The sequence below is a fragment of the Coregonus lavaretus genome, assembly GCF_964263955.1.
Source record: "Coregonus lavaretus genome assembly, contig: HAP1_SCAFFOLD_922, whole genome shotgun sequence".
In the NCBI taxonomy this organism is placed as follows: domain Eukaryota; kingdom Metazoa; phylum Chordata; class Actinopteri; order Salmoniformes; family Salmonidae; genus Coregonus; species Coregonus lavaretus.
The window spans coordinates 60001-78044 of record NW_028156249.1 but is presented as its reverse complement, the minus strand read 5'-3'; the positions used below and the strand labels follow the sequence as shown (position 1 = coordinate 78044).

Below are 18044 nucleotides of genomic sequence, written 5' to 3'. Positions count from 1 at the left end.
TCTGAAATAGCACCCAGATTTCACCTGCATGTTCACTAGCTACTGGAAGTCAAACAGAAAATGATGCTTGGAATGAGGATTAATAGCAATAAGGAGTCTTGTCCCTGGTTAGGTTCAACATCTCCATTTCCATTCCCTTTTCTGCAGCGCACCAACAGTCAGTCTCACAATAACATGATAGCACTACCTTCGGGAAAAGTCAAACTACCATGGTTTCGTAGCACTACCCACCCATTTCATATGCTACTCTGAGGATTCTGAACAAGAATATGGTGATCATTTTATATTCCAAGCCAAATGTCACATGTATTCAGTATGTATTCAGTATGCTTTGTTGATCGTACTTGACTGCTTAATTGATTGGGAATCGTTTAGGAATTGCAGAGCATACTGTAATTGGCAAAGCTGCTATCTAATGAAACTAACCATTGATACATGTTCCTCTTTTGTATAGGTATGCAATTTCATAGGCTGCAATACAACAAATATATGCTTTTATACCTTCCATTATTCTTTAGATATGTCATCTCAAAGCTTAGAGCTCCATGCTTTTTATAGTTTCTTCAATTGGTGTTAAGCAGGAAAGACTGTTTGCAGATGCCAGATTGTGGTTGCTGTTGTTGCTGCACCATCTCTCTGTGGTGTATCCTGGCTCACTAGTCAAAGCATGGGACGAGTGGCATAGTTTGGATGTCTTTATCAAAATGGCTGCAAGAGTGGATTGTCGGAAAGAGTTACACAGTAGATGGCATTGATCTATCAAGTGATCTCAATTAACAGACCTAAAAACCAAAAGAGGCTGCTGAATACATGTTACTGCATGTGAGGATATTAAGATGTAAAAATGTCACAATTCAACGTGATCTGAAATCTAATTCCATCAGTTTAAGTCTCAAATCCAGAATGAACTCATGGGGTTATTTCTGATCTCGTTTTGCTCTGTCGAGGCACTTCAGTTGGTCAACCATTCAATACAGTGTGAGACGTAGTCGGTCGTCACTCACGCAATACAGGCTTGATTTGAACTTCAAACCCTGCAAAACTATGAACCCATCAGAAAAACAACACTACGTCGAGCACCAAACTTTAAGATCACACATACCTGGGGAAAGGAAAACAAAACAAAAAAGTAAATAAAAAAGTCAAGTTGAAGGAATTATAAAACATAAACAGGTATTCTGGTTGTTGTAAGCCCCAAAACCTTCCCACTTCAACCCCCCCCCCCCCCCCCCCCTCTCCTCCTCCTCCCCTCCCACCGTTCCCCAGCCTGAGGCTAGTCACTCCGAAAGTCTTCCTCTATCTCTGGAAGTCGCTTCTTCTCCAGGGTCCCTGTCAGGGGTCTGGAGCTGCTGCCTCCAGGGGACTCCAGGAAGTTCTTGGGCTCGTTGGTGTGGTAGCTGCCCTTGTACCGGTACAGATAGATGTAGATGCTGTACAGACCTATGAACAGCAATATCACGGCCGCGATGACAACAACTAGAGGGAGAAACACAGTCAAGATGTGGTTAAAAAAACTGTATTTAGCAAACAGCAGAAAATCCATTGTTCATCACAGTAGGGTTCTATGACTCACGTTGGAATTGTTACCGTGAAAAGACATACCTGTGTCTCGATGGATGACACAAATATCCCTTTCAATCAATATCATTATGACTCAGTTGGTTCTCTGCCAAAAAGAGAACTGCTCACTTAACTTCACTTTAGAGACGAGATATCATTTCTTATACAGCCACATATTGTTATGAGGGAGCCATCCATCTCAAATTATGTCCAATAACCGGACGAGGTCGGCAAGGGGACAGCAGGACCGGCCCAGACATCAGAAATCAAACTCAGATGTTCTGCGTTACCATAACACCTCTGTACATCAGATTTATCCAGTACATTAAGCTGAAGCATATATCTGTGATGAATAGTGGAGGGAGGGCAGCTCTAAATATAGTTGATCCGGTGAGGGTCTCAGACAGGGATAGAGTACAGACTACAGACTCTGAGCTGCTTTCTATTTCTGGGCTTCCTTCGCCTCTCATATTCAACAGACACGAGAAAATATCCTTCTTACATTCCAGCATTTGTTCTGGTACATGTCATTTTTTTCTTCTAGCTTGGGGAAGGAGGGCGTAAAGCCTATTCTGGAATCTGATGGCCTCAGAATTTAGGATTAGGGGATTTTAGGAAAATAAAAATTTCAACTATCTCCATCTGTGTCAATAGGGGAGCGAGAGAGAGACAGTGAAATAGCGAGAGGAAGAGAGAGAGGGAGAGAGTGAGAGGAGGCTTAATCTGAATCTTGAGGTAAACTAAGGTCAGGACTCACAGATGGCAGACGGTGGATGAACACTTACACTAATAGATTTCACAAAAATCATCAAAGTATAATTATTCACATTATTGTGAATCTTAAGCAGTAAAGACTTACCTGTCAACCAAAACAGGCCTAGGTCATCATGGATATAGATGTATTCTGAAATGAAAAAATACATAAATTATGTTATTATGGTGAATTTACACTATCATCACTGGGTCATGTTGGCTGATGGGATATGTAGTCCCATGTAAAGTAGATCTACTGATGGCTTCTGGGATATGTAGTCTCACCTATAGAAGTGAACCAGGGGTCCGCCTCCCAGGGGACATATCCATGGACAGGACGGAAGGCCCCACAGTTAGACTCGGAGACGAAGCCCTGCACGGTGACCGGCGGTTCCGTCTCGTTGGGCCGGAACAGGGTCTTGAGAGGGGCGTAGATGTTGTACCTCACCCCAGATATACAGCCCACCAGACCAGGACTGTTATGCCTCTGGATCTCATAGTCAATGTCACCCACCTCTGAGGGGGTTAGAGAGAGGGACAGAGGAGTTACAATGTGCACATCCACCTTAACTAATTCCCAAACTTACAGTGGGACAACTGATGCCTTACTCCCATGGGTAACACTTTATATGGATAGTCCATCTGTAGATGCTCTACAGACTATCAGTAACATTTCAACTATCTACTAACCCTAACCTTAACCCTTATCCTAACTCTAAACTTAACCCTAACTCTTACCCTAACCATTATTCTAACCCTAACCGTAACCATAACCTTAGCAAGCAGTTGCTTATCAACAGAGTTCGTTGATAGTATGACCATCTGTAGAGCACCTACAGATGGATTATCCGGACTATCCAAATAAAGTGTGACCAAATCAATTCTCAAGATGAAAGCAGAAATGTTTCAGCTAGGGGGTGAAATTGAATCTTACCCATCACTCTCCCCAGGAAGATGTTCTTGGGTGAGTCAAACCTGCCATCTTCCACTAGGGTGATCTTCTCCACTATCGGCTCCATGTAGTCCACCTAGGAGTTACACACATCAACACAAACACATTGATATTCACACACAACCATAAACATGTCAACAGGAACAAATCAATGAACGACTGAAACTGCACATATGAACACAACATACAAAACCAAGTAATGTGGTACCAGACAATCCTGATTTGTGATTTACTTTTAAACTGTGGTGAAGGAGGAAGGTGGTGTTAACAGGTGTAGACATTCAGGTGGAGCATCAGCGTACCTGTGTCCTGATGGTTCTGTTGTGTCTGGTTATGTTGACATAGTGGGGGTATCCATCTGCCAGGTTCCTGAAGGACAGCTGGTACTTGTGGGTAATCAACCCCAACCTATACCTCATGTCTAAGGTTCCTGTGGAGGGATGGTGCAACAATACATTCCACAGTTCATAATGTAAGGCATTATAATATTATATTTCCATTAACTATTGTGAGGATTATGGCTTGTAAAGTACAGTGATGTACTTTTGTCCAAGTCCTATCTTGCTTTGTGTTTCTACTCAAATAAATGGGATGTCTAAAGAACATACCACAGGAGGTTGGTGGCATCTTAATTGGGGAGGACGGGCTCGTGGTAATGGCTGGAGCGGAATCAGTGGAATGGTATCAAATACATCAAACACATGGTTTCCAGGTGTTTGATGCCATTCCATTTGCTACGTTCCAGCCATTATTATGAGTCGTCCTCCCCTAAGCAGCCTCCTGTGGAACATACAGTACTCCAACTTCAATCAGTTACAGTAAAATCTTCATTCAAAAGCCAGTTCAATCCGAACATTCTCTGCCTTGAATCTTAACCATAATAACCCATAATGTTAAAGCGCTCCTCCCTGCCTAGCGTTCCTACCGTCTTTCTTCAGGATGACAGCCATGTAGTCCTGGACAAATGAGCTGATGTAGAGTAGTACAGCCGGGGTCTGGAAGGTACTGAAGCTGAACTCTATCTCATCACTGGTGTCGTTGTAGCCCAGGCTGAAGTTGTGGTAGTGGGGATCCAGCCAGTTAGCCCACCACTCCTCATTGGTCGTAGGCTTCTTTCTGATGTTGTAGCGCAACCACGAACCTATCTCAAAGTAGGCCCCAATGTCTAAGGGGGGACAAACAGGACAAAGTTGAGCTAAATGCCTATTTCTATTATGAAACTTTGTGGTTATCGCCAACACTGTCAAAACAAATCTAGGTTTTTGTTAGTGTAACCCACCATGCTTAGGGCAGTCTTAGTGATTCTGGGGCTCCATGCAAAACTGAGGTAACCCAACCTGTGTAGAGCTCACCTTTGTGGCAGTAGAATCCGTCGAAGGCAGTGTTGCCGCAGTCACAGGTGTAGGCTGCGTAGCCCTCGATACACTGGGCAGCGTTTCGACACGGTATGGTCGCGTTCAGACACTGGCCCGTACAGTTCCGCCGTATACCCTGTTCTTCATTCGCTTTCCCTTCCAAGTCAAGGGTTACACCGTTCATTCGTAACCCTCGGAGACAGCCCAGGAACGGCCACAGCGTGCGATTGGCTGCGCCTGGGTGCATTGGAACACTATGTTAATCATCACATTGCAAAATTTAGCATTTTGTATTAAGAAGAATAAAAAAAAAACATGCTGGTGAAACTCATAGGACTACATCAACCAGGAGGAGTCCAAAAATCCTTGTCGACCACCACCCCGTCCTCCCCAGCCCCAACAGCCAGGTGACGTACCCACGAGGAGAGGGTGGGTGAACTTCATGGTGACAAAGGTCTGGCCAGGGAAGCGTCTCACAGCCCATGGCTGGTAGTCCACCTTGATCCTGGCCAACTTCACGTTGAGCTCTGCCTGGACAAAGTGCCACTCATTGTCGTTTAGAGGCACCGGTGACCGTAGCGTCACATTGAGGATGCCGTCTCCCACCATGAATATGAAGACGAGGTTCTGGGTGGCTGGGAGAACGATGAAGAAGAGACAAAACAGAATGAGGGAGAAAATATATAAAGGAAAATAAATACTGGAAAATATTGATAATGTGTTCATTGCAACAAAACATTTAGAAAATTGTAATTCGGAAATTATGTTTCATGCCTATGTCCTATGTGGATCAGTCGGTAGAGCATGGCGCTTACCACACCAAAGGTTGTGGGTTCGATTCCCACTGGGGCCACCCGTATGTAAAATGTATACACGCATGACTGTAAGGCGCTTTGTATAAAAGCGTCTGCTAAATATATAAAATGCCTATACTTTATTTAATGAGTAATTTCTTATGATTCACACTAGGTAATCGGTGGTAATTTACTGTTGAGCTCAATGCGTATGAAGTTACGGAGCCAGTCGTCTGAGTTCTCCAGGAAGACTCCGTGGGGGCGGTAGGTTTTAAAGTGAAAGGAGATGTCAACGGTGCTGCCTGGCCTGAAGGTGGGGAACTCGATGTAAGTGGGCTTGGTGAACGATATGGTGTTCCAGATGCTCCCTGTGAGGACAAAGAGGCCATGAGATCCAAACCAGAACCATGATAAACAATCATTTGACAAATTATATACCACAGAATGGTTTTACTTCATCAATCCATCTGGGTAAGGTAGTTCTTCAACTCACGGTCGCCATGGCAACGTAGGGGCCCGAGGCTGAAGTGGGCCTCTGACCCGGTCCTGTTGGTATCCCCCACCACCACCTTCCTCACTGGGAGGTGGTCCTTCCACATCAGATAGCCCTTGTCCGAGTACCTGCACAACAGGTTCCATTTGTACAGTAATGTATATCAATCTATGGAAACACTTTTCTAAAAGTTATAGAAAAGTGTCATTCAAATCCTTTCTCTCTCACCATTGGCGGTAGTCAGCGTCACAGTTACAGTGAAACCTGGCGTCAGTGCAGGTCTGGTTTATAGCACAGCCACACTTCCCACTCTCAGGGAAAGCCCCGCCCCAGTACTCGTGACTCTCGTTATTTCGACCAATCCAGAAACTGTACGGTCTCCCATCTGAATGACATGACAATAGAGCAAAGGAATATGATTATTATGATTTAATCATTGAAATGTTCTGATATATATATATATACACACATACACACACACACACACAAATAGTTACAGATTCTGGTGCTTTCAATACCTACCATTGCCCATAGGCCCTAACCACTCCTACTCACTGGGCGTGTTGATGCGTGACTTGTAGCAGGAGTAGTCGATCCACTGTTCACAGTACATGGAGGTGTTGGCCAGTGCTGTGACCTCGTCCCAGGAGGCGTTCCAGTAGTTGACGTCTCCTATGAAAGGACGGTCCACCGTGCTACCGGTCACCTTGATGCCGTCGATTCGGTCATGCATCACCAACGTCCATGCCTTGTCAGCTGTGTCAACAGACAGGGAAGTGGTTAACATTAAGGGTAAACATGTATGATTGTATAAGTGAGGTGAAAAAGTGAGATTAAGTTACAGACAGGCAGACAGAAAGAGAGAGAAAACTAGAGAAACAACGTCAAAGCACATCTACTACTGAGGAATTTGTTGTTGTGCCGTGTCCAATGATCTGATATTATCACAGACAGCTCTAATGCAGTAGACCCTGACTAATCTAAGGGATTTACATAGAACCTACATGAATAGGTTTTGGTTAATTGGATAGGATTGGATGGAGAATACTCTGGCCCCACAACCAATTACTGATCTAGCCCCAAACTGGTTCTCCATTGTCCTTGTTGGAGTTCATTATTACATGATCAACATCCATCAGATGGCCCTGCTGTCTCCCCTGCTGCTGTTGCCTTTTCATTCCTCATGGAACATAGTCAACATTCACCTCAACCTGAACACTGTTTAATGTCTGCCTCAATATGTTCAATAACACCCCATTTCTGCTTGTGCTGTGGAAGAGTAAAAGGTACTGTAAGCACTGACTACCATTTTGTTCGATATGCACCATGGAGTCATGTTGGTCAGATAATATAATTGTATACTAGTACATTTTATGAATGTAGAAAATACATTTGAAAAGTCAGTTACTCACATTTCATCTTGCAGTACACCTCAAATGGTTTCAAGGGTCCGCTCAGATCAGGGTCTATGGTGTAATTGCCTGACCAGGATTTACCAGTGAGTCTGTAGGCCTCACAAGACTCTTTGTAGACAGCTGTTGGGGAAGAGAGGGGCAGAAGTAGTGTTTTAATCTACACCAGCAAAGTTTTGATGATGACATGGGTCCGCAGTATATAGGCCTCAACAAACTGGTTGTTACACTGGTGAGGTTACATTAATACTTGCAAACAACAGTAGGCTCTCTCAGACAATACTCACACATATGGCACACCTCCCCTTTGTAGCCTGTGTTCTCACACAGACATATGAAGTCATCCCAGGACTGGATACATCTGCCCTCGTGTTCACAGGGGTTTGGAGTACATCTAGAGAAAATACCATGCAGGAGTGTGGGTAAAAGTAAAACAGGGCATATACAATGAGTACACAAAACATTAAGAACACCTGCTCTTTCCATGACATAGACCATATAACAATGTTTTCTTGTTATACAGTAACAAGAAAACATTCTTTGGGGGGTGAGAGACAGTATGAAAAGACAAGAGAGGTTTGAGAGAGGATTAGGTCACTCAATATCTCTCTATCACTCTCATTTTTCTGTAGTCCTCTGTCAGGCTTTATTTACTGTATAAGTGTCACGATGTCAGTGTAATGAGGTAGACGAAGTCAGGCGCAGGACACAGAACTAAATGAAAACGTAACTTTACTGAACACGTAAAGAAACAAGTAAACCTCCAGGCAGGGAGGAACAAACCCGCTCACCAACAACACACGAAACAATAAACAAACACGCACAGAGCACAATGGGAGCCACAGGGTTAAATAGGGACGGAGTCATTACAAGATGGGAAACAGGTGTGAAACAATCAGACAACAACAGGTAGATCATAGAAACATAGAACATAGATCGGCAGCAGCTAGTACTCCGGTGACGACGAACGCCGAAGCCTGCCCGAGCAAGGAGGAAGGGCAGCCTCGGCAGAATCCGTGACAATGAGGGAAAATGTAAGGGCTGTGGTCCGCTCTGATTGGGGTGGGCGTTGTCTGCAGCCCCTCAGCCCTTAGCATCAACAGACAAATTACTTTATAGGCCTTTCATATAATTTACACATATGGCCCTCAAGATTGATTCTCAGGGTCACACATAGTTTTGAGCTATAGTTCGAATCAGAGTTCGATTATTTGTTACATTGTATTTGTTTCATTTGGTCTGGTTGGTTTCACATTGCCAAATATCAAACGAACAGAAATTCCTATACAAAACCACGTGTCCATGCAAGTCATTTGTTTATTGGGCAAAAATGCTCACGTTAAATCCATCTATGATTATCACCAAGCATCACCTGTGTGCCCCAATCTTCATATTACTTAAGCGTTGGTCTTCCAAGAACATGCGGGAGGAAACAGCGCAATAGCAGATCTAACTGTGACATGAATAGCCTATATTCAGTCCCCTATATCCCCGGTATAGCCCCGGTCTCCCCTAGTCTTCATCGGATGCGCTCATAAATGCGCTCCTACTCACAGAATGTTTCAGAGATACTGTATCAAGTTATGATGCTGTATGCATTTCATCAAATGCTCGCAGTCAAATAACAAATAATACTGCACAACTCATTAGGGGGCTTTCACACCAAATTGAACTCTGTTGCGTTTATCAACTTAGTTTGGATCGTTTGGACTGGTGTGAACACTATCCTCACTCGGGAGCGCACTAAACAATGCACCGTGGTTCGCTCAAAAAGGGTGGTCTTGGTCTGATTCAATTCGTAGCGTGGTGCGGTTCCTGCAGGTGAGAACGCAGTCCAGACCAAACACAGGAAAATAACCAGAGTCTCGCAGTATTATTGGTTGTTTGACTGCGAGCGTTTCATGAAATACACACAGCATCATAACTTTAGATCAGAGGATTTATGAGCGCAATCGATGCAGACTAGGGGAGACGGGGGCTATACAGTGGATATAGGACTCTGATTATAGCTATTGACGTTATAGTTAGAGCGGCTATTGCTCTGTTTCCTCCCGCATGTTGTTGGAAGACCAAAGCGAAAATAATATGAAGATTGGGGCACACAAGTGATGCTTGATGATAATCATAGATGGATTTAACGTGAGCATTTTTGTCCAATAAATAAATGGCTTGCATGGACACATGGTTTTGGTTAGGAATTTTAGTTCGTTTGACATTTGGCAATGTGAAACCAACAGGACCAAATGAAAAAAATACAATGTAATAAATAATCGAACTCTGATTCGAACTATAGCTCAAAACTATGTGTGAAAACACCCTGAAACACCAGGAAGACTCCGAACCACCAAGGTTGACTGCACATACATTGTCATGCTGATACCCTTGTGAAACAGAGAAGGCACCATGAAGGTATCATAATCCATAAAGTAGATGAATATGTAACATACTGATATAAGCATGTGATAAGAAGACATACTAGTACACAATGGTTTTGTACACAATGGTCTTTGCACATGATTTTGTAGAGAAAATGGCGCTCCTCCCAAATCTATTTAATATAAAAGGAGGGGAGAAGTGGAGGAGGAGATATGTGTCAACATCGTCGTTAGATGAAGCGGACCAAGGCGCAGCGTGATACGTGTACATTATTTTATTGCAGTACACAACACGAAACAAAACAAACGATACGTGAAGTCCTGGGTTGACCACAAACCTTCCAGAACAAGATCCCACAACATAACATGCCAACAGGCTGCCTAAATATGGTCCCCAATCAGAGACAACGAGCTACAGCTGTCTCTGATTGGGAACCACCCTGGCCAACATAGAAATACACGAACTAGAACGAAAAACAGAGAAAACTAAACAAGGAAAATCCACACCCTGGCTCAACATTTAAGAGTCCCCAGAGCCAGGGCGTGACAATATGAGTGAGTGTAGAAAACTGGACTGAAGTTTAGTGTTACATGTGATGGTCTTACGTTGACATTTTTCCAAAATGTTGATCTTGCAAACGTTTGGCAGTGAGAGAGGCTTCATGTGGAAGCGTGACCATCAAAACACTTTATATCATATACCTATGTTACCATAACATGGATCCTACTCTGGTGTAAATAATCCTCCCTGTCCAGGCAGGTGCATTCAACTGAGCATAGCCCCTGTCATCAACCGGTAGTCAATCTCCTGGAGGTGTCTGAGTGTTATAAGTCACCAGTCTGCCATGGGGGCTGAGAGGCATCCTCAGAATGATTAATCCCTATAGCAATGAGCCTTGACTCTGTCTGTCACATTGGTCCATCGGGAATCAGGATGGAACATTCCAACACAATCTCTGTACTCCACTGATATTACAAGGCAGAGTATAGTGTTTAGAATACATCCAATCACTTTACCCATGGATTCATCATGGATACTGTATGTAACCTTTGCCTTTGTGCTACTACTGTTTAGCCTGTTGCAAACAAACCATTTCACCATAGTATCTTAATCTGTGCCCCTGCCCCTCTGCCAACCTCCTCCTTTGTACATGTCTGTGATGCCCCCCTCCCTCCTCTCTATCTGTCAGTGATGCCCCCTACCTGTCAGTGATGCCACAGGTGCCCAACAACAGTTCAGCATAGCGTCCCCAGCGTCGCTGCAGGATGATGTCGATGTCCACCGGCTCGTTGTCGATAAAGATCTGCTGCATGCAGCCGTGGAAGTGGTTCAGCTTGGTCTCACACTTCCTGATCGTGTTGTTAGTCTTCGGACACCCTGAGGACCAAAGCACAGAGGGAGGTGTGAAGATATGTTCCTATTGGGCGGTTCTTTTGATAGTGAGAACATCAAGATGGTGACAGGTAGGTAGCCTAGCGGTTAAGAGCGTTGGGCCAGTAACGGAATGTTCGCTGGTTCAAATCCCCGAGCTGACTAGGTGAAAAATATGCCGATGTGCCCTTGAGCAAGGCACGTAACCCTAAATGCTCTGGATAAGCGCGTCTGCTAAATGACTAAAAATATAAGACCAAAAGTTGTGCACTGTAACGGGAATTGGGTGCCATTTGGGACGCAGCCCAGGTCTGGTCAACAGCTCACCTCCAGTGGTTGCTGTTGTAATGTATGTTGATGTTGGGAACAGTGAAGTGAAGAGCCAGAACAGGTGTGGTGAACAGCTCACCTCCAAAGAAGTAGCGGTCCCCTGTGCGAACAGTGAAAGGGTTGGTGATTTTTAGCGGAGATCCCTCCTCCTCATCTATGGTGATGGACAGTAGGTTGTCCCTGGCTGCTACGTCTACGGTGTGCCAGAAACCATCATTCAAACGGTAACCTGAAGAGAAGAACAAACAGAAACCATAGAACAGCTTTATATTCCAAGAATGAGCGAACAGCAATCAGTATGAATCAAAATTATTGTTTATACCTTTTTCTGTGGCATTGCAAGATCATACAGTATTAATTTGCCAAAAATATTCTACCCTCTCAAATGTTCTGCACATTATTTATAATTTGTAGAATGGTAAGAATTTATTAATGAGGCAGGGTTAGTTCAGTTACACATTTTGGCTCACCTGCTGCGAACTGTAGTTTCTTCTTGCCTGGCTGAAAGAGTGTGACATTGACCTGTCCCTCACTCAGGCCCAGCTCCAAGGCTCCCAGGTCGTCAGCAAAGCGTGTGAACATCAGCAGGCCTGTGTAGTCCCAGGAACGGAACTTAAACTTGACAAACATCCGAGGCTTCCTGAAGAACCCAGGCACCTGCAGGTAGTTGTTGGGCCCGGCGAAGGTCATGGGTTTCCACAGAATGTCACGGCACGCGTAGTGCATCTTTTTCTGAGAAAAAGAACATGAGGTATGAGGAAATAATTATTGTATTTACAACAAACTATGAAGAAAGATTAGCAACATCACTGTAGGTCACAGGTAAATTGTGTGTGTAGGTAAATGAGTACGCGATGCAGAGGTGAAGTATGATGAGAAGCTGCACCTGCCGAGGGATGCGTATCTCAGGCTCCTGGTCCTGGGCCATGTTGATGATGTTGATCCCGTTGATGAAGACATTCTCCAGGCAGCCACGGAAGTTAGGAACCTCTGGGAGGTGGGGTACATTGGGCTCAATCACTCCCCCCACATACAACTAGGAGAGGACCAGGAGAGGAATACATTAGATAAATGGACACTTATGATGAATGGAATATTATACTCAAGGCCACACATTTATTTTTAGGTTTAGATCATCTGTTTATCAACCAAGTACACCCTGAATGACTAGCAGGCGCCAGGTAAATAGTAGGCTGATCTCTGTCTACGACCATTGACCCCTTCAATGACCACATCATTCCTGTCCTTATGGAGCACTGTCACAAGCCTGACTCCAAACTCTCCAGGCCCACTACCTTATAATGTTCAACAACAACAAACATGTCCAGACACACCTTAGCGTCTAGTTCTATGACCAACCTGAGTGTCCAGGTCTATGTAGGTGAAATCTCCATTGCAGATGGCTGTCTCTGTGTGGGCGTCCACTGTGAAATTGACCTGTCGACCGAAGCGCTTGATGGTGACGTAATGCCAGTGCTGGTCATCGAGTATGTTGCCAACGGTCATTGTGGTCCGACCGTCCACCTGGTTGACCGTACTGCTTCCTATGATAGGAGAACGGAAATGAATGACATAAGAATTTGAAAGGATGATGGGATTACTGCTGGGTAAAACTAACCCAATAGTCAAGCTCGCTCTGCAAAACAAGTTCTAGCTATAGCTATATGCCATTTAGCAGACGCTTTTCTCCAAAGCGACTTACAGTTACGTGTATATACATTTTTCTATAAATGTTTCCTTTAGAGAAGGTGGAGCTGAGGTAATGGCTATACCAACCTGAGTTCTCCTCACAGATACAGAAGCCTAGTGTCTATTTCAGCAGTAATGGAGGATCGACAGGGATATTCACGCCCTGTTTTTCATCCAGTAAAGATAATTAAATCTAATCTAGGAAACTAAATTCCTAAACCATATCCCAGCCTATCAGATTGTATAATCACCCCACAACATTAATATTCCTGTTCCTTGCCATTAGGCATTTCATTGTACCCCGTATCTTGTGTATATGACAATAAACAGATTTAATTTCCTTTGATTTGATACTTCACAGACCAACTGGTCAGAATGCTTCTTATCTGTCCTCCCTCTATGGCATAGAGAACTCTGACCAGTTTAGAGTCTCTGCCCAGCCATACCCCACACATCTTACCTAGGCCGATGGTGAGGACGAGGCGTCCTTTCTTCAGCTCCAGGGTCAAGACGTCTCCCTGGACTCCCTCACTGTGTAGCAGCAGCCCGTCCTGCTCCAGGGTCTTAAAGTTCACGGCAAAATGGTCCTGCAGGGTTCGGAACCTCTTCCCTGGAAACATGTAGGCTACCGAGTCGTCCCCGTTCATCTGCATCACGTAAGAATCTGGCCGAGAGAGAAGGGGAAAGTGTTTATATGTTAGAGGTTGAATGGCACATTTGTAGTCCTATGAAGATTCAAATAGTTAAGAGGCTCAAAAGTGTTCCTGTGAAATGGTGTAGATATATGTTTGATAGATACTGTTTGACGTTGGAGCCATTGAGTTGTGAGGGTTGACTCAATTGACTGTTGAGGTTAGTTACTGACTGTTAACTGTGTTAGTTGTATGACTGTTGAGTGTGGTATTGATTTGGCATTTACTGGTGGAGTGGTGCTTCATCAAGTGGGATTCATTAGGTTAGTAGCAGTTGGTGGATAGGTGTGGCGCAGCGGTCTAAGGCACTGCATCTCAGTGCTTGAGGCGTCACTACAGACCCCCTGTTGGCCCAGCGTCGTCCGGGTTTGGCCGGTGTAGGCCGTCATTGTAAATAAGAATTTGTTCTTAACTGATTTGCCTAGTTAAATAAAGGTTAAATAAAAATGAAGTATAGGGATGAATGTCCTACAGTAGTCTCTCTTGACAGACATTCATATACGCTAGCTATCTTGAGAGTTCGAAGAAGACTCCTACAGCAAATTATAGTTACAATGATGGTGAAAGGTGTCCTTACCGTAAGCACAGCCAAACACCTCCAGCCTGACACCGATCTTGCCTCCATTCTCTGTGTTCCACCCCAGGGGCAGGAGGCGGATGTGTTTGGCTGTGAAGGCGTAGTGGAACACATTCCTCTTCACCTGGTGGTAGTTCCAGTTCCCAGGCATCGTCTGTGAAGAGCAGAGAGAGAGAGAGAGAGAGAAGAAGAGTAATTCAGTCACTGTAGTGCAGTGTCGCCTGGCTCACCAAATTACTGCAGATGAACAGATGAAAGCAGATTAGTGTTGTCAGACACTCTCACTGAGGGATAATGCAATAATGGTGAACATTTCTTAAATTAACATGAAATCAAACAACCCACTGGGCACACACTGGTTGAATCAACGTTGTTTCCACGTTATTTCAATGAAATTATGTTGAAACAACGTGGAATAGACATTGATTTGAAGTCTGTGCCAAGAATTACACTAGAATCACTGTTTTTTGACCTGACAGTCCCCAACCTAAATGGATAGTTCACTCAAATGTCCTAATTCAATCATCTTCAGACCAGTCACTCCTAGCCTATAGACAACTTTCAAGCTGAGAACATATAACAAATAATTTGAGTAAACTATCCCCCCCCCCCCTACCGAGTTTCCTCCTTTCATGACGTAGGGTGTCCAGGAGTCGGGGCGGTCTCCATAGAGAAGGGTGTACTTGGTGACCCAGTCATAGGAATTGAAGGTGCCCTGAGTGGCGATGGCCTGGATGCGGTACTTCCTCTTCAGGTCGATCTGCAGCCAGGGCTGTCTGTCCCGGGGGGATGGGGACCAGCCACTGCTTCCTGGAGGAAGAACGCAACACACACACACACGTCATCAACCAGAACTCACACTCTGACTTCATTACACACAAAACACACACATAGATATAGGCAATATTCACACACTGGCCATGCATACACACACACACACACACAGTTCTCATCACACAGAACACACACATACTGTAGTTAATAGGCGATATACACAACAGAAAACATCCAATCACATACACAACACAAAATAGTCTACATAAAACAACAAATTCATCAATGAAGTAGTTAAGAAAAAGAAAACTAACCATACAATTTGGCAAAGTTGGCTGAGTACAAAAAGTTATATCTGGAAGAGGCCAAGAAGGAGTTGGCATAGAGCGAAGATACCAAGGGATCAACACATTCATCTAGAACAAAAGATGAGAGAGAGAGAAGAGGCGGTTAAACACAGAGATTACAGTAATTCTCAGACTACACAATACATCATTCTCCAAAACTGTTCAAATCACATGATAACATAAGGGATTTCAGCTGATCAAACCCCAACATGTCTAGTGGAGCCTCTCCTCACACAGATAAGGGACAGACTTTGGATTGCAACTAATTAGGCACTGCATAATCTGTACTGTAGTTGGGCACAAGCTAGGAACATTCAAAAAGTCTGATTACATTCAGAGGCATGAAAATAAAAGCACAGACTAATTAGGCCTCTCTGTGGTGTGCAGTAATAACCCTTCCAGAATATGACCTTCCATTTGCACAGTGCATGGTGCAGTCAACTGTAATGCTACAGTATAAAATGGCTCCTTAAAAACAGGTGGAGCTGTAGTGATGAATCGAATCATCGGTCCTAAGATCTCCTCCCAGATAAAGATACATAGACCTAGCTAATATCTTTATTTCAGCAGTAATGAATGGTGGATTGAGTCAGGCATGAAACCAGAAGCCAGTAAGTATTTTATTTCCACTGTGCCTGTGAGATGAATGATCATTATCAAGAAGAGAACCTCCACCCGTCCCCTTTTTATTGAGCTAAAGAAATAAATGTAATATGCAGAGGGCTTTCAGCATTGCAAACACATTTGGAAATGAAGAGTTCGAGTGTGTGTGTGTGTGTGTGTGTGTGTGTGTGTGTGTGTGTGTGTGTGTGTGTGTGTAATCATATGCATCTGTTTTGCATGATATACTATGCAGTTAATGATACTAACTGAGGCCCTGTCTGTCTCTCAGGGTGATAGCTGGTGTTATTCTACGGGTGCCTAGTGGACAGATAGCAGCAAAATAAATCAGAGGCGTCCCCTCATCGTCTCATCAACCGTCTGTCTCATCCGCCGTCCCCCATCCTCGATAAATACCCTCAGCAATTAGGAATCACTATAATTCTGCCTAATCTTGTCATTGGCACAGATAAACCCACTATGTCCTCGCCATGGTCGCTAGAAAACACTGCCTTATCTTCTGCAATGTCATAACATGTCTGTTACTCCTCCTCCCAGCTCAGAGTCATGTACATAGGTAGGAAAGGAATAGACAGATGGACAAACAGGCTGAGAAGATGGAGAGAAAAAAACGACAAGGGGGGAAAGAAAGAGAGACACAAATCTCACAGTAGAAAACAGATCTGGGAGGCTAAAACAATGCTCCGCCCCCCACCGTCATGTCTTGGAGTAATCCTCTCCATGACACAAAACTAGTTTCCCCATTGTAGCTTCTATTAATACAGTATACTCTGAGCTCAAACTGATGAGGGAGGGAGACAGGGAGCGACAGAGAGAGGTCGAGAAAAAGGGAGACTAGTTAGTATTCAGGCTGCAGAGGGAGGGAGGAGGGAAGGGATGGAGGGATGGAGGGAGGTGAGTGAGGGTGCAGACTCTTTTAGAACAGCTCTTGAAGAGGGAGAAAATAAATGGAGCGTCGGAGCGTCGGAGCGGAAGAGCTCAAACATTAAAAACTGTAAGGGGATAACCTCAGCTGAAGAATAAAACCTTCTCTCTGTACACAGTCTGTGAGACAGCATCATTGAACTGGTCAGGCAGAGAGGTCCTTGTCATAACAGTCAGGAGTAGACTATGCCACCCACTCTGAGCCTAAACACCTTCCATTCCATTTCCCACCGTCACAACAGCTCAATCTGTCACGGGACCGTGAACGCTGTCATCCAAGGACAAGTCCATTCGGGTGGAAAGAAATCAGCTGAGCCAGAGAAATGTGCTGCCTTTGACCTTGAGTGTTATAGTATAGTGTCTCTGTCTGGGTAACTGAGTCTGGACTGGGTGACCTTTCTGGCCATGTCCCGTGATCCTCTCCTGCAGACATTACAGACTGAGAACACACTGTTACTGCAGTACGTCATGAAGTACAATACTCTGCTGCCTATAGTTTGTTTGTCAAGTCAATGATTCTTCAGCTAACTCCAACAACAAAGCCTATAACCCTACACTAATAGAAGTTCAAGTTTACTTCCAGTTTAAGGTACATAGATTTTTGTTAATTTCCCTGGTGAGCAGTATAGAGGGTTGTAGAGGGTGGAGAAGAACTACAGGTATTAAAGGCATAGAGAAAGGCAGAGAGCCAATAGGACTACGGTAGGTTAACCCAGGCCTTGCCACTCAAGGCAGAGAGCAAATAGGACTACTGTAGGTTAACCCAGGCCTTGCCACTCAAGGCAGAGAGCAAATAGGACTACTGGAGGTTAACCCAGGCCTTGCCACTCAAGGCAGAGAGCAAATAGGACTACTGTAGGTTAACCCAGGCCTTGCCACTCAAGGCAGAGAGCAAATAGGACTACTGGAGGTTAACCCAGGCCTTGCCACTCAAGGCAGAGAGCAAATAGGACTACTGTAGGTTAACCCAGGCCTTGCCACTCAAGGCAGAGAGCAAATAGGACTACTGTAGGTTAACCCAGGC

General features: G+C 44.4%; 1 protein-coding gene across 1 annotated transcript in view; it reads right to left on the bottom strand.

Moving 5' to 3' along the window:
- Positions 1-1273: 1273 nt before the first annotated feature.
- Positions 1274-18044, bottom strand: part of LOC311126552 (contactin-associated protein 1-like) — a gene marked incomplete at both ends in the record, with an annotated part of 20453 nt that continues 3682 nt past the window's right edge. Inside the window, 23 exons of the mRNA XM_084200543.1 lie at positions 1274-1476; positions 2420-2464; positions 2599-2829; positions 3248-3341; positions 3568-3695; positions 4191-4430; positions 4618-4857; positions 5037-5255; positions 5609-5782; positions 5908-6035; positions 6136-6292; positions 6463-6663; positions 7320-7442; positions 7607-7713; positions 10898-11072; positions 11476-11625; positions 11867-12128; positions 12283-12432; positions 12756-12940; positions 13546-13749; positions 14355-14508; positions 14971-15164; positions 15443-15544. Of these exons, the coding sequence (XP_084056669.1) occupies positions 1274-1476; positions 2420-2464; positions 2599-2829; positions 3248-3341; positions 3568-3695; positions 4191-4430; positions 4618-4857; positions 5037-5255; positions 5609-5782; positions 5908-6035; positions 6136-6292; positions 6463-6663; positions 7320-7442; positions 7607-7713; positions 10898-11072; positions 11476-11625; positions 11867-12128; positions 12283-12432; positions 12756-12940; positions 13546-13749; positions 14355-14508; positions 14971-15164; positions 15443-15544 (3866 nt within the window). The remainder of the gene's footprint in view (positions 1477-2419; positions 2465-2598; positions 2830-3247; positions 3342-3567; positions 3696-4190; positions 4431-4617; positions 4858-5036; positions 5256-5608; positions 5783-5907; positions 6036-6135; positions 6293-6462; positions 6664-7319; positions 7443-7606; positions 7714-10897; positions 11073-11475; positions 11626-11866; positions 12129-12282; positions 12433-12755; positions 12941-13545; positions 13750-14354; positions 14509-14970; positions 15165-15442; positions 15545-18044) is intronic.